Source organism: Cavia porcellus, unplaced genomic scaffold (genome assembly GCF_034190915.1).
Source record: "Cavia porcellus strain 051 isolate PalLab524CR breed Dunkin Hartley unplaced genomic scaffold, mCavPor4.1 scaffold_38, whole genome shotgun sequence".
Lineage (NCBI taxonomy): Eukaryota > Metazoa > Chordata > Mammalia > Rodentia > Caviidae > Cavia > Cavia porcellus.
The window spans coordinates 5,090,195-5,112,846 of NW_026947521.1; the positions used below are offsets into that span (position 1 = coordinate 5,090,195).

The 22,652-nt window shown below is 43.3% G+C and overlaps 1 protein-coding gene across 2 annotated transcripts in view; it reads right to left on the bottom strand.

Annotated features, from left to right (window-relative positions):
* The window catches only part of Ptpn9 (protein tyrosine phosphatase non-receptor type 9), a 69,423-nt gene extending 53,407 nt beyond the window's left edge, over positions 1–16,016 (bottom strand). The window contains exons 1-3 of one of the 2 annotated variants that reach the window (XM_063243441.1): positions 15,789–15,996; positions 1,147–1,300; positions 918–1,015 (exon numbers count right to left, since the gene is read on the bottom strand). Coding sequence is in view for 1 of the 2 variants with exons in the window: in XM_063243442.1 (XP_063099512.1) it covers positions 15,789–15,851 (63 nt within the window). In the remaining variant the exon portion in view is untranslated. Of the gene's footprint in view, positions 1–917; positions 1,016–1,146; positions 1,301–15,788 lie in introns of both variants that reach the window. The other variant, XM_063243442.1, reaches the window with a different exon arrangement.
* Positions 16,017–22,652: the final 6,636 nt, after the last annotated feature.

Consider the following 22,652-nt stretch of genomic DNA (forward strand, 5'->3'; position numbering starts at 1 on the left):
TTATATCCCAGTACCCCAAATAAAAAAAGAAAAAAGGGGATACACATAGTTGGCCAGGAAACTGCAATTAGGCAATGTCAGACATATCAGAGATGGATCCCAGACCTCAGTCATTTCAAACTCAATCAATATTCCCAAAGCAGGGAAACTCTCAGGAGCAAATCTATAATGCTCACAACATAGTGGCAGTCCACCAGCTTACTGTAGTCTAAAAGCCCTTTGTAAACCTACAAAGAATGGAGCTAGAAACACTGCCAGAAATCTGAATGTCCTCACTGCAGTGCCCCATTTCCAGTTCCAATTACAACTGGGCCTCGTTCCTTGGCAGGGCCCAGACAACGAAATCTGGTAACTCCTAAATCTAGATTCTCAGGGCCACCCGACACAAGAGTGGCATAAGCTTCCCCACAGAGCAGTCTGGTCAAATCTGGCTGCCTTCCTGAGTCTGGACAGTGTGGGTCTTGCTTCATTCAGCACTTTTACCAGGTGAGGCTGTCCCCGGAGAGTGGCATCTGGGAACACACCAAGTATCCAGTGCTCCCTTTCAATCACAGAACCATCCCTGGTTCATTTCTATTTCTTAAGCCGACACAGGCTCTGCTATTTCTTTGGATGAGAGAAATCAGGACAAATCATAGTCACTGAATGCTCTGCCTTACGGTTCCTCTTCTAGGGAATAGTGTGGTTCCTATCTGTGCAATGATTCCTGGAGTCTTATCCAGACAGACTTGCTTGTATCTTGCTCTAGAGTCAACTTGTTCCCTTCTTGAGTAAGCCTGAAGGTTCAAACTCACTTCGAGATGATCTCCTAAACACCACAACAGTAACGTGGGACCTGCATCACTGATTTCCAGACTGGAACACGCATGTAGAGGCTCTTAAAATACAGATTATTAGCCAAGTGTGGTGGCACATACCTGTAATCCCAGGAATCTAGAAGACTGAGGCAGGAGGATTCCAAAATCAAATCCACTTTGTTTAGGAGGTTTCCAAGTTCAAGTAACTTAACAAGGGTCTATCTCAAAATAAAAATTTTAAGAGGGAGGAATGAGTATGAGAGTAGGGTGTAGCTCAATGTAAAGGGCCTGGATTCAAGGCCCAGTACAAAAAAAAACAAAAACAAACACCCATATTACTGAACCCTACCTCCAGAGTTTCTGATTTAGTATGTCGGGGTAAAATTTCAAAATCTGCAGTGTAGCCAGGCATGATGGGATATGACCGCAATCTTAGCACTCAGGAAGCTGAGGCAGGAAGATCTCCATGAGTTCGAAGCCAGCCTGGGCTACATAGCAAGACCCTGTCTCAAAAACAAAATAAAACAAATCAACAACAACAAAAATGCAGTATCAACAAGTGTCCAGGGAATATTACATTCCTATGAGGATCATACTTTGAGTCACAGTCCTTGATCAACAATATTTCAAGTCAGTCACTCACTCACACTGAGGGGAGGGGAGAAAGATTCTCTCTCTCTCTCTTCCTCTCTCTTTCTCTATCTATCTATATATACATATCCATTTGCACCAAAAATTTCAGTGCTTTGTCCTACAAGAAAATTCTCCAGTCTACACAATAGATCTCAACTGAATCTCAAAGGGGAAGTATTCGGGTGTTTAAAACAAATGACTGAGCGAGACCTTAGAAAAAAAAAGAATTAAGCAATTGTACCAATACTCATGATAAATGTGATCACTATGTTCTGTAAACACATAAAGTAAAAAAATTAGCCAGGCATGGTGGTGTATTCCTGTAATCTCAGCACTTGGGAGGCTGAGGCAGCAGGATCACTGTGAGTTCAAGGTCAACCTAGGCTACAAAGTGAGTTCAAGGCCAACCTGATCTGCATTGAGACCCTGTCTCAAAAAAAAATCAAAAAAGGACTAAATAAATAATAAAAAGATGACACTTTGCATACTAACAGTTATTGACATAAGATACCAAGAAATTGCACTTTAAAAAGGGATTTTGAACTCAAAAGCAATAGCAAGCTGAAGCAAATCTCTCCTTTCCTTTGGTTCACAAATTGCATGGCTAATTATAGGCACTAAAACCTGCACAGCTTTTAAAACAGTACTTAGCAATTTTTTTCACCGTGATAAAATCTATCACAATGTTTATCATTTTTACTATTTATAAGTGCACAATTCTGTGGCACTGTGACAATCACACTGTTGTGTCATCACTACTACCTACACCTAAAACTTTTTATCATGCCCAGGAAATTCGGTCCCCTGTAAATAGCAACCTCGCCTTTCAACTAGGGTTTCTACATCCTGTCTGCATGAATTTGCCAATTACAAGTCCTTGTATAACGGGCTCCTACATTTGTCTTTCTGTGCTTGGCTTAATTCACTAAGCACATTGCTTTCAACATCCATCCATATGCAGTACATACTATAATTTAACTCCTTGGAAAGCTAATGCCCCATTACATGCATATATCACATTGTATCTGTTCACCTGCTGAGAGATGCCTGGATTCCTCTGCCCCAGCTAAGAAAGAATGCTGCTATGGATAGGGAAGTACAAGTATCTCTTCCAAGCCCAGCTTCTGCTGATTTTTTTTCTTTTTTTTATTTTTCCTTTATGAGGCAGGGTTTTGCTATGCAGTTCATCCTAGGCTTGAACTCACTTTGTAGGCCCAGGTTGTTCTCACAATTGCAACAATCCTCCTCACTCAGCCTCCTGAGTGCTGGTATTACAGGCATGAGCCACCACACCTAGCTAAAATTTCCTTTTTTTTTTTTGTTTGAAGTTTTTCTTCAACTTTATATTTTATTTATATTTATTTATTTATTGTATATTTGAGACAGGGTTTCACTACCCAGTTCAGACTAGCCTTGAATTCACTTTGTAGCCCAGGCTGGCCTTGAACTGATAGCTACCCTCCTGCCTCGGCCTTGAGTGCTAGGATTACAGCATGTGCCACCATGCCCAGGTTTTTTTTGTTTGTTTTTGTTTTTGTCTTTTTCCTTTTTATCGGTACCGGGGATCGAACTCACGACTGCCTGCTTGCAAGGCAGGCGTTTATGCTGCTGAGCTAAATCCCCAGCCCCCTTATTTTTTATTTTTAAACAAGGTCTCACTAAGTGGCCCAGGAAGGGCTCAAACTTGTGATCTTCCTGCCTCAGTTCCCAGCATTATGTGCATGCACAACCATATTCGGTTGGGTTGTTTGTTTGTTTTTGAGAAGGTAGCTTGTGGTGCTAAGGATCAAACCCAGGGCCTCAGGCATGCTGATTTGGGGGGGGGGGGTTGTTTTGTTTTGTTTTTGGCATTTTGAGACAGGATCTTGCCTTGCAGTTCAGGCTGGGCTTGAGTTCATTTTGTAGCCCAGGCTAGTGTCAAACTCGAAATGATCTTTCTGGCTCAGCTTCCCAAGTGCTAGGATTACAGGTGTGTGCCACCATGCTCAGCTCAAGCATCCTTTTTACCAGTAAGCCAATCCCCTGCCCAAACTTTTTCTAAAGGCAAAGCATAGACCTTATGGACAGTCCTTGTATCTTCAGAAATACAGCTAAAGATCTAGATGGACCCCAAGTTCCCAATCTCCACTGAAGCATTGTCATTTTCTTTCATAGATACACTTACAATAAGCCCATATACCTCAGGAATGATCAATAAAACAGTGTAGCCATACCCCTGCAGGGAAACTTGTGAAGAGCTGAAATCAGAAACACCAAAGGAGAACTGCTTCCTGTATCCATGGGTGCAGGTGTGGTATGCAGGTACATACTACACAGAACTACATGCCACCAGAGAAGCTCTGCGCTTCCAAGTGTGAGCATCCTGTGCTTCTTATCACAAAGTCAATCACCAAAGCTCCTGAACTAGTCCTCTATCCTTTCTTACATTTTTATGAGCCCATGTCACAGTGCATAATAATCGCAACCATCATGAGCTGGTGGCTAGCATGTGTATCACACAGCTTAACCCGTTCCATTCCCTTCAATTTTAAAAACAATCAATGCCAAGTACAACATTGCTACCTGCTTCATGGGCTGCGTGAGAAACAAATGATTTCAATACAATGTCTTCATTCTTCAGCCAGCATATTGCAAACCTTCAAGACACACCCAAAGGACGCAGGAATTGACATACTTCATATAATAAATAGCTCCTCCTCCTGGGCAGGTGCTCTGTGATTCAAGAATTAATAAAGAAAACCACAAGGCAATTTCTCAAGAACAAAACACAGAACAAGGACCAGACACATAGTCACAGACAAGTGAATGACTGCTGGATAAATGAACAAGCTGCAGTGCCACTGAGGATCTGTAAGAACTTCTCACTTTCAGGTGACATTAACAGGAAACAGACAAGAGACTGGCATTAATAATGACCTCCCTTAACACAGAAACAGTAATTTTCAGGCATCATTCAGAAATATCTGGGTTGGGAAAATAAATCACACTACACTATCATGCCTGGGTAAAATAACAGGGCTTTGCTGGTCAGGTAAAATCCCTCCATCTCTGAAAACCTCTGCAAAGGCTGTGAGAATGCTGTTGTCATGCTACAAAACAATTAGTTGTAGGCTACAGTTCTTCAGTACGTGAAGCTGACTCCTAAAACTTGTATCTGAGGACACTATTTTTGGTTTTGTTTTGGTTTGCAGTGCTGGGAATAAAACCCAGGGCCTGTGTACCCTAGGCCAGTGCTCTGCCACTGAGCTGAATCCCTAACCCTGAGGACGTGTATCTGAATAAATACCAAACATGTCAAGCAAAGGCCTATCTTTAACTTAAAAAGGCAGGAACTTATAGCTACTTCTAACTACACAGTCATTCAGAGATAAGCCTCGGTTTCTCAGCCCTGCCACTTCTGGCATTCAGGGAACCACACTAAGCACTGGAGGAGACCCAACAACAATGCTAGTTTCCACTCGCCCAAAGCCAGAAGCCAGAAGCACTGTGGGTGAGGATCAAAGGTCTCCAGGTATTAATAACCAAAACCAAGATAAACAATGGAACGAGACGTTTTTTGTTCACAGGGCTGTTTAAATAAGGTATGTAACAAATATCACTACTCTCCAGTATAGGTCTCACTACTAAACTGTCCAGGCTGGTCCCACACTCCCAATCCTCCTGCCTCAATTTCCCAAGTAGCTGGGATTACAAGCGTGTGCCTCTCATAGGGCCAAACTGTCACTTTAATTATTTATTTTTTTAAATGGTGGTGGACACTGAGGATTTTTGTTAAAACAAAAAGCTAAAAAAAAACCAAAAAGCTTTGGGACCAAGGACATAGCTCAATGGCACACATGCCTGCCTAGCAAGTGCAAGGTCATGAGTTCGATCCCTGGTACTCCCCCTAAATATTAAAAACTTAAATAAAAAAAACTTTATAGGCAAAAACCTAGGCCATTTGGGATATGACGGTGAAGTCTGGAATTTCCAGTTTCACAGTGAGCTACATTTCGATTTCCATTTGGAAGCAGTCTCTCAATAAGTTGCCCACGCTGGCCTTGAACTTGTGATCCTCCTGCCTTTCAAGTAACTGAAATTACAGGCATTCACCACCATCTGGGCCAAATTGCTACTCTTTACACTCTAAGTGTGAGTCACTTTTAGTATCATCAGATGACCTTTTAAAGTTTTATCTGGAGCTGAGAGTGTAGTTCAGAGGCAGAGCACTTCCTTAGTGCATGTATAAAAGCCCTGGGTTCAATCCCCAGCACCAACTACACACATACAAGTATACACACATGTATGTGTGCATGCCTATATACATTGCCTACACATATACATGTAATTATAGGGTTGTTTTTTTTTTTCTTTTTGTACCAGGGATTGAACTCACTACCTCCCATTTGCCAGGCAGGCACTTAAGTCACTGAGTTAAATCCCCCGCCCACACATACATGTATACACACACACGCATGCATATACATGCATCACCTATACACATATACACACATCACCTATAGTACATATATGTAAACATATGCATAAAGTTTTATCAGAAAAAAGCAGGAGAAGAAGCACCACCAACAGAGAATACCACTGATGATCACACAAAAAAAGAAAGAAATCAATGAACCAATGTGTTGCATAAAAAATATTAACAACATAAAAGAGCAAATGCACTAGAAACAAGTGGCTTCTCTGTCATCTTCGCTTTTTTTTTTTTTTTTTTTGAGTAATGCTAGATATTGAACCTATGACTCTCACATACAAGGCAAACTAGGTTACATCCTAGCCCCATGACTTAGAATTCTTATGCTATCTTAAAGTTTTATTTCATTTTTCTTCCTTTTTCCATCTGAAAAAAATCATTTTGTGTGGAACAGGGAACATACTATTATCACTAGTACTTACTGGGCATTTTGTAACTATAGGGGATTTTATGTATTTAACTGAAACAGATCTGCCCTATCTCTTTAAGGAAAGACAAAAATGGGTTCGGAAATATAAAATAAAATGTCCAGGGTTACACAGGAAGCTGGGATTCCTGAAGTTTATACAAGACTCTTCACTACCACAACCCAAAAGGCCTAGGCTTCACTTGTAAAGCTGTTTTTAAAAAAAAATGTCAGACTGCCAGGTGTCATGGCACATGTCTGTAATTCCAATATTCAGGAGGCAGAGGCAGGAGGGGCTACTGAGTTCAACAAGACTTGGCCTTTAAAAATAAAAACCAAGTACACTGACACATGCTTTAATTCTTGCATTCAGGATGCAAAGAGACAAGGATCATGAGTTCAAAGTGAGACCCTGTCTCAAAAAATAAAAATCAAAAATTAGAGGTGCTGAGACTGGGGGTTTAGCTCAGTGGCTTAGGTGCCTGCTTGGCAAACACAAGGTCGTGAGTTCGATCCCTAGTACCAAAAAAAAAAAAAAAAAAATCGGAGGTGCTGTAGTACAGGTCTATAATATCATTCTGAGAGGATGAAAGGCAGGAGAATCATAGGTCCAGTTTGGGCAATTTAGTAAGACTTGTCTCAAAATTAAAAACAAAAAAGGAGTGTAGATTAAATCACCAATACAACCAAAATAAATAAATAAAAAGCACATAGCAAATCTTTAAAAGCCTACATTTAAAAAAAAGACTGGTTGGAGTAACTGTCTATCATGAATTCATACATTACGAATGACATATATCTAAATAACAATGCCTGCCAGCCAGGAGTGGTGGGGCATGCCTATAATTCCAAGCACTCCTGAGGCTAAGGCAGGAGGATTACTGGGGGCTGGAGATTCAAGGCCAGCCTGGACTACACAGCAAGACCCAGATTTGAAAAAAAAAAAAAGAACTACAACAAAAAATGCATGCCAAAACAAATGTAAAGGTAAATAAAGATTAGATAGGCGGTTAGGCAAGACCCACGTAATACAGAGATCAGTGTTCCCTGACGCTTTAGGCTTAAAAAAGTCACAAATGGTTCTCTAGCACCCTTAGTATAGGAGTCGGTCTGGGTTCAGAATAATCCAATTCTCCACTGGTTGGTTACAGTATTGAGGTTCAAAACCAGAGTCTCCCACATGCTAAGCACACACTTACACCATTGAAATAGACCAATAGCCTTGTAACCTTGGTTTTATCTGTGCTACCTGATCAAACTAGATAAAAAGAAAAGAAATTCTATGTCTTGGATGGGCTTGATATTTCAGAGGAAAGCAGGGCATATTAGAGATGGAGTTTCCCAGAGACAAAATAAATGCTTTTCTCAGAAGCAGAAACTAAAGAAAGTTATCTTAGTGCCAACTGGGGTGTCTGGAATATGCTCGTCATCTCAACTACTCAGAAGGCTGAGGCTGCGGGATTGTAAATTCAAGGCCAGCCTCAGCAATTTAGTAAGACTCAACATAAGAATAGTCGGGGCTGGGGATTTAGCTCAGTGGCATAAGCGCCTGCCTTGTAAGCAGGCAGTCATGAGTTCGATCCCTGGTACCGATAAAAAGCAAAAAGACAAAAAAAAAAAAAAACATAAGAATAGTCAGGCATAGTGGCATGCTCCAGTAATACCAGCACTTGGGAGGCTGAGGCAGAAAGATTGCTGCAAGTTCGAGGTCAGCCTGAGGGCTACAAAGTGAGCTCAAGGCCAGCCTGAACTGCAGAGTGAAACTTCTCAGGAAAAAAAAAAAAAAAACATCAAACAGGAAAGATTTCTGTAGACTGCGGAGTGCCTGTAATCACAACACTTGGGAGGCTGAGGTGGGAGGATCCTTGCCTGGGCTACAAAGTGAGCTCAAGGCCAGCCTGAACTGCATAGGGAGACCCTGTCTCAAAAAAGACAAAAAAAAAAAAAAAAAAAAAACAAAAAAAAACTACCTGTCTGCATAGGATGAGAATGGGGGAAAAAAAAAAAAAACTACCTGTCACTGAAACATCTTCCCTTATTCCAGAATAGAAACAGAAAATGGTGATATATTCCAAAGGCCAACAAGTGTGACTGAGGAGTTCTTGTGCAAGAATATAAAGGAGAGCCGGGGATTCAGCTCAGCAGCTTAAGTGCCTGCCTGGCAAGCGAGAGGTTGTGAGTTTGAATTCCGGTACCAAAAAAAAAAAAAAGTGAAAAGGAGGAAAATGTTACTGATTTGGGAAAACAAAATCTCCTATCCTCTGAGATACCAAGATGGATGATGAGAAAGTATAGCATGGCCAGCTAGAAATGCACTGGGGGTTACAGTTGAACAAAGATTAGGAGCTAGGATCTCAAATCTTGGCACTGTGAAGGTCCAGCCATTCTGCAGTAAAACAACAGAGCCTTGTGCTTAACATTCAGCAAACAGCTGGCATAATGAGGCATACCTGTTATTCCAGTAATCCAGAAAACTGAGGCATGAGGATGGAAAGTTCAAGGCCAGCCTAGACAACTAAGACCCTTGTCAAAAATAAAAATTAAAAAAAAAAATTTTTTTTTTCCAGGCGTGGTGGTTCACACCTGTAATCTTAACACTCAGTTGACTGAGGCAGGAGGATCCCTGTGAGTTCAAGACCTGGCTGGGCTACAAAGCAAGTTCAAGGTCAGCCTGTACTACATAATGAGACCCTGTCTCAAAAATGGATATTTTAGGGGCTGGGGATTTAGCTTAGCAGCGTAAGCACCTGCCTTGCAAGCATGCAGTCATGAGTTTGATACCCGGTACCAACAACAACAAAAAAAGGATATTTTGAAATTGTTTTATTTTTTTCTCTTTAGACTTGAAAAGAAAAAAATAGATTGGTAAATAAATAAAACAATTTTTTAAAAGGGAAAGGGATGGACCTTAGTCATAGAGTGCTTGCCCATCATGTGCAAAGTCCTGTTTCAATCCCCAATATACAAAGAAAAAGAAAATTTAGAAAACAAAGTTAAGGGGCTGGGGATTTAGCTCAGCGGCATAAGTACCTGCCTTACAAGCAGGTGGTCGTGAGTTCAATCCCTAGTACCGATAAAAAGTTAAAAAAAAAAAAAGAAAATGAAAGGGCCCATCTATTCCCAGAACAATGACTACAATGTCACCCAAACATTGTGTAAAGTACTGTATCTGGGAAAAGACCCTAAAATTTGAAAAAAAGAAAGAAAGAAAAAAGAAAACAAAGTTGAAGCACTTAAACATTACTGCCTACTTCAAGACAGTGTATTCAAATCAGAAAAAGGAAACTGAAATGTACTAACCCACCTAACTTTTACCTCTCTTTTTTTATTAGTATATTTTAGAAACACATAATGATTACCTCTCCTTTCTAAATAGGATACTGAGTGGTTTGTTTGTTTGTTTGACTTGGTTTTTTTCAGCCAGAGTCTTGCTAAATAGTTAAGATAGTCTTGAATTCACTATGTAACCTACACTGGTCTCAAATTCACAATCCTCCCACTTCAGCCTCCCATGTCTTGGTCTGTACCACATGGTTTTACTTTTTACTTCATTAGCATTAGACCATCAGCTTCCTGGGAAAATTTCAGGTCCTAATACTCACAACAGAGCACTATGAAGTCCAAAGACTTGCAACATGCTTAGAAATTAAAGAGTAACATTTTCACATCCAAATGAGATTTTACCTCATTGCTAATTACACCATTAAGCTCTAGCAGTAAGGAAAATAACAAGACTTCACTTTTCCAGCCACTCCTTTGGGAACAGATTTAAAATAGGACACATAATTTATAAGATTATTTTATAACACTGACCCAAAAAGTCAAATGCAGAAGTGTGCAGAAGATGTGTCCACATACTAGAGACCAAAAGAATCCAGCTGAGGCCCTGGATTCCACAGCAAAGTCCTACACAAGTCCAGCTGAAGACCTGGAGTCCATGGCAATGTCTTCCATGAGTCCAGCTTGAGGCCCAGAGCCTATGACCATGTCTCATGCAAGTCTGTATCAAGATCTGCACTGGGAAGGCCCAAAGATCAACAGTGAAAACTAGAAAATCTGTGTCAGTGGGATGAAGGATCTGTGCTCAGGCTGAGGGATCTGCCCTAGAGCCAGGGATGGTCAAGGTAAGGACCAGAGAACCCCCACACACAAGAGAACCGCAGCCATCCCCAGAGACAGCAAAGTCCGAAGCTCCTCTAGCAATGAGAACAGCTGAGTTCGTATCAGGAAAAACAGCATGAGGATCTTCTTCAGGAGAGCCAACAGCACACCATCTTCCCCTCCAGGTCTCCTTTTATGCTACTGACAACAATCCTCCAGTGGGCCTTACACATCCAGAACCACACCGGTTCGGTTCAGCTGGGTGTTACAAGTTGACCATTAGTTAATCCATACTTTCACTCTCTGAATGGCCTCAGTTTAAAATCATGAATCACGTGGCCACTTCCTGGGGGACAGATGACATTTAGCACAGGACATGTGAGACTGTGGGAAAAGGGAAGTTGCCGGCCACAAGAAATAAGATAAAACCCCTGCCCTCGGGAAGAATGCCAGCCATCTCTGAAGTCCACAGACAGACACTTAAATTTATAACATTAAAAGAGTCTATTAAAAATATAAAAACCACAGGATGGAATTAGACTTTGAAGACCCAAGGTAACAACTTTCTGGTACTCATATAAACCGATACTAAGTAACAGTCCCCAGGGTAAATAGAAATACTGTTTCTCTTTGGGATTGGCTTAGGCTAACTTAGCCGAAAAGTCCACTGATTCATATATATTCAAAGGCAAGAAATACAATCGTAGCTGACTTTACTAAGTCCTCACTATGTAAGCATTGGGCTATATAAGCTCTCTACTACATTTTCTTATAAATCCTAACAACTCCATAAGCTTTAAATAACATGAACTCTAAAGTAAGAATTTTCTTGAGAAATATGCTGGAAGTATGGCATAGTGGAATAGCCTTGTCTTGCATGCATTCAGCCCTGGGTTTGATCTGCAACATATATATACCAATAAAGTAAAATAAAACCATAGCATCACCTGATTTTGGGGGTGATATGGCTCCATCGTAGAGTACATATTTAATACGTGCAAGGTTCTGCATTCCACTCCCAGCACATACAAAAAAAGATGGGAAATGGGAAGAAAATGCTCAAATGAGAAGGGGAACAAGGGAGGGGGAGAGGGGGAAGGACAAGAAAATAAAAGAATAGAAGGGAAAAAATGGAAACAAAACTTGAAAACAAGGAGGAGAAGAGGGATGGAAGGGAGGAGAGAGGAATGGGGAAAAAAGAAGCAAGATATATCATGTACAGGCACAAATTCCCTATGGTGAATTTGATCATTATGTATATCTAAAATGTATCAAGAAAAAAAAAGAAAAAAGAAAGAATTTCTTTAGAGGCTTTCAAAATAAAATGTAAGTAGATTATTTGTTATAACAACTAGGGCTAGGGTGAGATTCAGAGATAGAGTGCATCCCTAGCATCTGTCAGGACCTGGGTTCCATCCCCAACACTGAATGAATATGTAATACAGAAAGGAAATAATGAATTACTTCTTTTTCTCCATAGTGCTGACAATCAAACCCATAGCATACGCATGTGCTCTAACACGGAGTTATAGCACTAGTCCACAAGTCACTTTTTTTTTTTTTTTTTTTTTGGTAGTTTCTCAATCCTAGCCCTTGAAAAAATTTTTAAAAAAAAAATTTTTTTTTAAATTTTGAGGCAAGGTTTTGCTAAATTACCTAAGCTGGGCTCAAACCTGTGATCCTCCTGCCTCAGCTTCCCAGAGTCCTAGTGGATTTTTTTGTTTTGTTTTGTTGTTTTATGAGACAGGGTAGTTTAGTGGTCTTCAATTCACTATGTAGTCACTAGGCTGGCCAACAATCCTCCTGCCTCAGCCCCTAGAATAGCAGGATTACAAGCATGCAAAACCAAACCCAGCTTCAACTCTGTTTTAAGCAAGTTTTTTCCAAGAGTCATTTCATCACAATTGCTTGTATAGAATATACAATGTTTCTCCTGATCATACACAGTTCTGAGTAAAGATTTTCCAAATGTTTTCCTCTGTCTGCATTTTTAAACTTTTTTTTTTTTTTTTTTTTTTTTGTGCTGGGACTCTAAGTCTCGACCTCACGTTTGCCAAGCAGGCACTGTATCCCTGAGCTATATCCCTAGGCCGTTAAACCATTTTTCTTTCTTTTTTTTTTTTTCATCTTTTTCCTTTTTATCAGTACCGGGGATCGAACTCACGACTGACTGCCTGCTTGCAAGGCAGGTGCTTATGCCGCTGAGCTAAATCTCCAGCCCCCGTTAAACCATTTTAAAAGAAGCAATAACAAGATCAAATATATGTATATCAACAAAATCAATATATGTATATCAACACAATACTAAAACATACAAAATTAGCAGCCAAATATCCACTTAGGTGTCTAGTAACTTGCCTGACTGCTTCATGAGAAATAATGTAGGACAAATAATGTAAGATAGAGAAAATACTTGCAGAAAGAGAGAGTAACCTCAACCTGGATGGCAATCCAGGTTTCATCACTCGCTAACCATGTGCCCTTGAGCAATTTCTTTCTTGCATTTTCTTGTTTCCAAAAGAGAGTATTTAATTCCAATCGTGGGAGGATTAAGTGTATTTGAAATGCCCAACACAGGGCCTGACTCATAACAAGAGTCTGGGAAACAGTTACTGTTACTGATACTATTTCCTTGTTATTCATGTAAACTCCTCACAGGTAAATGGTATTTTTTTCTTATAACTCCAGTGTAGGCGCTAGTTATTAAAGAACTGAAAGAAACAAAGGTAAGAGATATCAAAGTTACAAATGAGGATTTGTACCATTCAAGAGAAGCTTAGATAAGAAATGGCTGTTGACTCATGTATGCGCATGTGTGTGTGTACAGTACTGAGCATGGAACTCAGGCCTTCACATTGAGCTATATCCCCAATCCTTTATTTTTTTTTTAAATTTTGAAACAGGGTCTGGCTAAGCAGTTAATCCAGTGTCAGTTAACAATGTCCTTATTTTTATAAGCCATTCTCAAAGGAGACGCTGCTGCATACAGATCAGGAGAACTGCCTTTCATTCACTCCTGAAGTACTTTTGAATGTCCACTCAGTGCCAGTCAGGCCAGGAAATGTGCACATAAAAGTGACAAAAGCAAAAAATTCTAATTCTCCTGAAGCTTGCAGTCATGAAATCACAGAGATAAGGACAAACTTGTGATAAATTTTGGAAGGACAGATGAATGACAGCCAACGAGAAGGGCCTAACCTAACTGAGGAGATCAAGACAGGCCTTCTGCACAGATGGGAGAGATCAGGAGCAGAAGAGAGAGGAAGGAACCCACACGACAGGGTTCCAGCTCACACAACCTTCCTGCAGCAGCACAAGATAGCAAAACTGCAGGACCACAGGCCAGTGTGTCCACAGCAAAGATGACGGAGAGATGGCAAGGCTGCAGGCTGCACAGATCCCAACAGCAAAAACACCACTAAAGGAGAGGCTGGGATAGTTCCATGGCAGAGCGCTTGCCTAGCTCCATCAGGCCAAGCTGGATTCAATCCCCAGCACCACTAAAGCCAAAAGCACAAAAGGGTTTTGTGAAGACAGTCAGGTCTGCAATGAGACTTTGGCTTGTGGACTACAGATTGCTCAGGTAGGAAGAGGAGCTCCTATGAGACTATAAACAGTACTTTAAATTAGGGAGAAGGAGGTGGCAGTGATGGGAGGAAGCTGACAAATCCAAGAGACATTCAGGAAACTCCGAGGATCATCAGCATCATCTTGAAACAGCAGGACAAACAGAAGCACACACCACTGTACAAGACAGTTATATTCCAGAAACATCTGCAAGGCAGTTCACACTGCCCCAAAAAGGGAGGGCCTCAGGGTACTTTTGCTTTTCCCTGAAAATGTGTTAATCCTCCGCAGTCCCCTATTTACTTATGAAATAAGATTCAAAAAGAATTTTTGCTATTTCCAAATGGACTCTCGAAAGAAGAAAAATTTTCCAATAATGGGATATTTTAAAGGCTCCATCATAAAGTTTGAAATAAACTCCAAATGAGCTCCAAAACTGGTTGGCGCAATGGGGCATTATGGAACAAATGTGTCATTTCCTATGACAACTCCTATGTTAAGACTGATGTCAATTCACTGCTGGTTAAATATTTCAAAGAAATTTTAATAGTTAAGAAAATGCTTATGCAATATTAAACTATTAAAATATAAGAGTACCAGGTATTTCCATAATTAGAACAATGCTGCTTTTATGTCTGTATTTCAACATTTTGAAAGGCCTGTAGAAATTTTGGCATTTTGTAGGGGGGATAATGTGATTATGAAACACTCAATATTTTAACATTTAATTTCCTCATTTTAATTTTGTTATTTGCCATCTAATGCCATTTTCATAGAAGACTGATGCATTTAGGTCTTTTTCGTTTTGTTGTTTTTTGAGATGGTTTCAGCTATATAGTTCAGGCTGGCTTTGAGCTCACTATGTTGCCTCCACTGGCCTAGAACTTGCCTGGATCCTTCTGCCTCCTGCCTCAGTCTTCCAAGCACTAAGATTACAGGTGTGCGCCACAATGTCTGGCTCATTTAGGTCTCAGAAACTTCAAATATAACCCAAGGGAAAAAAGATTTAAGAAACCTGTAAAGTCAACCTAAAGGTTAACCTTAAGATTGCCCCAATTCTAGCAGGATGGACTCACAGGCCAACTGCTTGCACTAAAGTCTGACTAGCATTTTAATAACACCCAACTGCAGTGACCAGGATATTATCATGGGTACCAAACAAAATTCTAAAATGTTCTCCCTATGTTGATTTTATCTCAAGGCATCAAAAGGCAAGATTGTGGTCTGAGGCCAAATGTGAAAAAACGTCATCACCACAAAGGATGGGAGCAGTCAAGGGCTTTTTAAAACCAGGTCTCAAATAAGGCCACCAACCAGTATCAATCAATTTGTGAATCTAAGGTGTCTGCAGTCGGAGACCCATCGCGCTGGCCAATGTGAGCGCCGGGAACAAAGGCTGGGGAGCTCATTTTCTGCTTTTTTCATGGATTTTATCTTATTTGCTTATTTGTAGAGGAGAACCAGACTATGTCTGCGTTTGCCTACAGCTCTGGCTGGACGCGGGCAATTCCAGGAAGCACACAGCAGCGCCCTACAGCGTCCCCCGGGAGCGCCAGGTCCCCAGGCTGAAGGGAAGGCAGGGTGGCCCGGCGCTGGTTTCTCCTGGACCAAGACTCGACTACAGGCACTGCATCCTCGGGGACAATGGGGCGCGGCGGAAGCTCCGGGGGTGCAGAGTCTGGGTGCGGGGGCCTCCAGGATCCTCTGGGAATTGGGGGGCATGTGAGCCACTGGGAGGATCCGGGCCCGCGCGCAGGGCAGGACTGCGACCCGGGGACGGGCAGGCCAAGACACACCCGCCGGGGCTGCTTACCTGCTCCTCCTCCGGGCTCAGCTCGGGGGCCAGGCCGGGCCGGGGCTCGGCTGCTGGCTCCATCCCGCTGCGGGCACAGCACCCGAGGGCGACAGCCCGCCCCTCAGCGGCCCGCAGCGAGCGCACGCATGGCCGCCCTTCCCGCCCGCGTTCCTCACGCGCCCGGCCGGCCGCACCGGACGCGGCCTGCGCTGCACCGCCGCTGCCGCGGGGGAGGGGAGGGGAGGGGCAGGGGCGGAACAGGCGGAGGTGTGGTCAAGCGCGGAAGGGGCGGGGTCTAGCGGGCGCCCCTCCCCCACGCCACCGCGCGGCACCCATTGCGAAACCTGCGACCCATTCACAACCAGCCCGCGGTAAGCGGGCGCCGCCGCCTGGGGGAGACGGAGAGCCCGGAGGAGGGGCGGAGAGGGAGAGTGGCTCGGCGGAGGGGAGGAGGAGAGAGAGAGGTTGAGGAGTTGGGAGAAGAGTAGCGCGAGGGGGAAGGGAGAGAAAGGACAGAGAGGAGGGGGAGGAGACGGGAAAGGGGTGGCAAAGAGGGCTGAATCCGTGAGGATGAACCCTGTGGAGGAGAACCTAGTTACTCCCGGGGTGCCCCTGCCGTCAACGCCGCGTCCTCAGCCATTTCCACGTCCCTTGCAGCCTGAGAGGCCGTGGGAGAGACAGCTGCCTTCTCCAGCGTTCTCCACCTGACCCTGCTGGCTGTATCCTGGAATCCATCACCAGTGTGGCTAATTTTAATACCTACATCCCATTTCGGATCTCATTGAGGAATCATGGAGACTTTACAAAACTTTGATCATTCGGGCGCAGCGAAAAGCTTGGGGCTGTCCCGGGAGTCGGGATACAGGGGACACTGTTGGAGTCAGTTTGGGGGCTGAAGTCACAGGGAAGGCAGCGCTGGGTCTGTTTGCAGTATTCCAGACTGAAGATAAATATTCCCAGAGGGACCCAAAGAGCAAGAATGCCACAGCCAGTCCCACGAGCTAAAACCCTGCAGCCGCCCAGAGATGCAAGGCAAGGGTGTTCACACAACGGAGAGGATGGGTTCCACATGCCTGTAACCCCAGCACCCTAGCAGGTTGAAGCAGGAGGATCCCAAACTTAGGGCCCAGCCCAGGCAATCTAACGAAACTATCTCAAAAAATTTTTTTTATTTGTTTCGTCTTTTTGAGACAGGGTCTCACTATGCAGTCCAGGCTGGCCTTGAGCACACTTTGTAGTCCAGGGTGGTCTCAAACTGGCAGTGATTCTCCTGCCTTAGCCTCCCCAGCGCTGGGATTACAGGCATGTGCCACCTTGCCCAGCTCTATCTCAAAATTAAAAAAACATAAAATAAAAAGGGCCAGGGATGTAGCTCTGTGCAAAGACCCTGGGTACAATCTCCAGAACCTAGGGAAAAAACGCACTGAGGGAAGGTGCTCATGCTCCCTCCTAGGAGTTGTTTGAAAGAGAGTCTTACTATGTACAGTCCAGGCTGTCCTCAAATTCATGATCCTCTTGCTTCAGCCTTCCCAGGGCTAGGATCACAGATGTACATCACAATACCTGGCTCTCAGACTTTTTTCCAGATATGGTCAAGTTATGTTACCCAAGCTGGTCTCAAAATCTTGTGCTCAAGAGGTCCCTCTGAGTGGCTGAAACTCCACCCAAGCACCCACACCCCTCTCTGGTCTTAAAGCAACCCCTCACCTCACCTCCTGTCTGCATGATTGTAACAGCAGCTTCAGGCTGCCCTAGGTAACAATCAGAAGAGAAATCTCTGTGTTTGAGTCGGCTTCTATCTCAGCTGGCTAAGTTTCTCTTTTGCACCACAAGGCTCTAGATTGGACAGAGCTCACTTCAGTACTGTACCACTCTAGTGTGTAGTTCTGTGCCAGGCAACCGGCTGTGAACACATGGCATGGTGTATTATGAAACTAGAAAAGGAAAGACCCAACAATACACATGATATGTTGTGATTTGAATACAGAAGAGGGATATGTATTTACCGGTAAATATAAAAGTTCTAGAGGAATGCACAAGAAGATAACAGTGGCTTTCAGGAGAACTGGAAGCCTAGGAAGAAGTAGAAAGGAACCAGGTGTTGTACACACACCCATGATCTCAGCACTGGAAAAGCTGAGGCAGGAGGATCATGAGCTTGAGGCCTACATACTTGAGAGTTGATCGCACAAAGGGTGGTGGTGGGTTTACCTACATGAACTTCTGTGCATTTTATTTACTTTTAATTAAAGTAGAATATACAGAGTAAAAATATAAGTGTATAGCTTGGTGAATTTTCATAAACTGAACACACTCATGCAATATCACATGATGAAGAACCAGGACATTCCCAACCTGCCAAAGCACCATATGCTCCTTCTGGTTCCTGCTGACCTGAAGGGCAAACTTTATCTTGCTCAAACAGCAGTTTTTTCCACATGTTGAAATTTTGCGTGTGTGTGTAACTTTTCTTTAATGTTTAAGTAGTAACTTAACACATACATTTTTTTCTTCTTCAGATGGAGGAAAAAAACAGGGGAGCCTAAGTAGAACAAGCCACTGGCTGGATAGAGGAGAGGACACAGTCTCTTTAGACTTCTTTATATCAGTAACCTTGGGATGTGAACAACTTTTCTATCCATAGTCCTACACTCATAAATCATACTACACTAGAACTTGAATCTGAGTGCTATAACTTCTAGTCCATGGATCACATTAAGAAAACAAGAGGTCAGGGCTGGGGATTTAGCTCAGCGGCATAAGCGCCTGCCTTGCAAGCAGGCAGTCATGAGTTCGATCCCTGGTACCGATGAAAAGGGAAAAGACAAAAAAAAAGGAAAATAAGAAAATAAGAGGTTAAGCTGTGGGAGCCAGAAGCCTGCAGCCATGTTTCTTTTGGGAGGCACAGCTGTGCAGGGGCGAGCAGCTATGTAGGTCAGGGCTCTACAGAATCAAAGCCAACAGGGTCTCATAGGACAATGCTTGAGATGTACATCATAAAATGCTAACTGCTAGCTTCACTCTGAGAGGATAACTCTCAGGAGGCCTGAAGTCCAGAGGCAGTTTCCCTGCCACCTTCCAGAGACCCAGAGACTCGGTTGGGCGCTACCAGTCTACTCAATCAGTGCCCACAGGCTGCACAATGGTCTGCATTGGCAAGTGATCAAAGCAACATAATGACCACCACTTGGCAAATAAACTCCTACATATACATCCACTCCAGTAAGCTAACCTTTATCTTGTTTTGGGGGTCAGGTATTGAGATGCACACCTATAAACCCAGAACTCAAGAGGCTGAGGCAGGAGGATCACTGCAAGTTCGAGGTCAGCCTAGGGTACATTATGAGTTCAAGGCTAGCCTGAACTACATAGCCAGACCCTGTCTCAAAAAAAAAAAAAAAAAAAAAAAAAAGAAAGAAAGAAGAAAGAAAAGAGTGAGGCCAAAAATTAAGTAATCATAAACAAAAAGAGAGGGTTGGGGTTTAGCTCAGTGGCATAAATGCCTGCCTGGCAAGTATAAGGTCATGAGTTTGATCCCTGCTACCAAACCAAAAAAGAAGAAAAAGAAAGAAAGAAAGAAAAAGGAAAACTTTGAGGCCAACCTGCACTATACAGTGAGACTTGGAACATCCTCCACCCAAAAATTAATATTTAAAATTTAAAAGAGATGGAACATGGGCTAGGGATATAGCTCAGCAATATAGTGCCTGCCTTGCAAACATAAGGTTTTGAGTTTAAAAAAATTGATATGGAATAATACAGCCTAAAGTGCTTTATCAAGCATGCACAAGGCCCTGGGTTCAATCCCCAGTACTCTCTCCCAAAAGGGAGAACACTATATTTGCTGTATGTGTTCAATCCAATTGGCTGTTGCTCAAATTACTTCTACTCATCTACCCTCACCTGAACAGAACAAGGTAGGTGGATGATGATTCTCCTCTTACATGGAAACACATGAAGTGGATGGCTCTGCCTGCTCGCCTCCTCTCGGTGTCAAATGCTTTACTTGGCTTCATGGCTGAAATCTGACAGTTGAATCTTGGGAGAGGGATGCTGTGGTTTGAATTTTTTTATCTTTGTGCTTGCTTGGATTGCTTGCTTTCTGAGACAAGGTCTTCTGGTCTTGAACTCACTATATATTCCAGGTTGGCCCCAAACTTGTGGTGATTCTCCTGCCTCAGTCTCTTGAATGTTAAGATTACAGTTGTGGGGCTGGGGATTTAGCTCAACCGCATAAGCGCCTGCCTTGCAAGCAGGCAGTCATGAGTTTGATCCCTGGTACGGATAAAAACGAAAAAGACAAAAAAAAACAAAAACAAAAAAAAAAGATTACAGTTGTGTGCACAAACACCTGGCTGGAATTTTTGTTTTTAAAATTATTTTTTCTTCTTTCAGTAATGGAGATTAAATCCCAGGTCTCACCCATGCTAGCTAGGTTTGTGCCACTGAGATACATATTGACCCTCCTTTCACTAAGACAGTCTTACTAAGTTGCTCAGGTTGGCCTCAGACTTGTGATCCTCTTGCCTTAGCCTCCCAGAGTGCTCAGACTTACAGTCATGCACCACCATGGCCTGGCTGGCTGGGGGTTTTTTGTTTGTTTGTTTTTCTTTTTTTTTCTTTAGTCCTTTTTTTTTTTCGTTTTTATCGGTAGCAGGGATCCAACTCACAACTGCCTGCTTGCAAGACAGGCGCTTATGCCGCTGAGCTAAATCCCCAGTCCCTCTTTTTTTGCTTTTAAGCCTAAGTTTCAGGTCTCTGTCTAGAAATCCTATTCTTTGCATTTTTCACCTTGTTCACCAGACAAATCTGACTCATTCTTAAGGTCTCAGCTCAAAAGTCATTTCCCCAGTGAGATCTTCCTTGATGAGTCCCTTAACTGAACTAGATTCCAGGTTTGTTTTTTGTTTTTTTGTTTTTGTTTTTGTTTTTTTTTTTGTCTTTTTTGAGACAGGGTCTTGCTATGCAGTTCAGGCTGGCCTTGAGTTCACTTTGTAGCCCAGGCTGGTCTCGAACTCGCAAGGATCCTCCCACCTCAGCCTCCCAAGTGTTGGGATTACAGGTGTGCCATCACACCCGGCCAGGTTTGTTTTTTTGGTTCGGTCAGTCAGCCAAAAAGCTCCTGTTCATTCAGAGCAACCTATAAAAGCCATCTTGGAAACAGGTGACAAGAGTTTTGTTTGTTTGTACCAGGAATCAAACTCAGGACCTTGCACTTTCCAGGCAGGGACTTATACCACTGAGCTCTATCACCAGCCTGGCAAGAGGGGTTTTATACTCCCTAAGAGACAGGACCATGAAACACGCTGTTATCTATGTCACTAAAACCAGCTGCTCAGTTAAAAGCATAGTGGGCACTGATCTGTGGGAAGCTTTCCACTGCTAGGCCACGGCATTGAGTAGCTCTTATAGATGCACTGACCATTCGGGGTCTCACGCACACAATTATCTACAGAGAGAGGGCTTTGGGGAGCAGCACTTCCAGGCTACTTCATTCTGAGTATAGCTTGCCTAAGCTGCTATTGCCAAGGGCTGCTGGACTGATAAAGCTGAAGACCCAGAACAGAACACTTAGAAGATGTCAGGGACTATAAACATCTACATATGACATCCTTGGCAGAGGAATGCAGAGTCCCTAATGTAAAACTGAGCTACATTCAGGAAGGGGCTTATTGATGGAGCTGAATGCTTGAATCTGCAGCCAGCAGAATCTGGGATTGTTGCTGTATGAGGGTTCTTCCTTCAGTTTTAGAGTCAGTGGATAGACACCAAGGTGTGTTCCTTGGGATGTGCTGACTGTATGTAATTGGGTTCTGCCTGCCTGGATATGTCCTTGGAGAGAATCGATTCAAAGACATTGCATGTCACACAAGAGCTGACCAGAGCCCTCTGAAACTATCCGCAAAACACTGCTCTGCTATGTGCCCTCTTCTCTAGTTAGCAGAATACTAGAAAGCAGAGGCCCCAGGAACTGGGACACGCTTCCTGAACACACAGTAGAAACTCACTGGTTAGCTGCAGATACCCTCTCATTTGCACAGCCTTCTGAGCTCTAGCTCACAGCCTGAGGGCTTCCTCACTTCACTTGTGACATAATCTCCCAGGCGTCCTGTCTCTCCCTAGCCCCCTCACCCAGGCCATGCTGAGCCTGCTTCAGGCTCAGGCACTGGGTCTGTCCCACTCAGGATGAACAGCTACTGCCTGTCTGTGCCCCTCTGCCCCTCCTGCCTCTCCACACAGAACCCTGATCCCTCAGCTCGTGTCCCTCTTGTGAGTACCCTCCCTCTGCCTCCTTGGGTCCCTGGCCCATGCTCTCTGCATGCTTCTACCCTGGGCACCCATTTCTCTACTATGACATACCCCACATATACCCTATGTGTTCATTTCTCACTGGACTGTGTCCCCCTCAAGGACAGGGTCCTGTCCACCCTCAAAACCCCCTCCACAGGGGCTGGGGATTTAGCTCAGTGGCATAAGCACCTGCCTTGCAAGCAGGCGGTCATGAGTTCAATCCCCGGTACCGATAAAAAGAAAAAAAGTGTAAAAAAAAAAAATAAAAATATAAACCCTCCGCAAACATTTCAGGGACCTTCCTTGAGGTTTATCTGCTGGTGGGAAAGAAGTGGATGAGTTCCAGTAGCATTTTACCTCAGGCCATGTAAACCAAAGAAAGTCACACTCAAATACTGAGAACTGGTAACACTCAAATACCGAGAACTGCAGTTCCTGGTAAGACCTTTCAGAAACATGCCACTGCCCGCAGAAGCACCTGGCAACAGCAGAATAACTGGGTGCTGAGAGGGTAAAATGGGCCAAGACTGGAGTTTAGGTACCCTGCTGGCTGGGGTAGAGGTTGGGGGTCACATCTGCATTCTTAAGGAT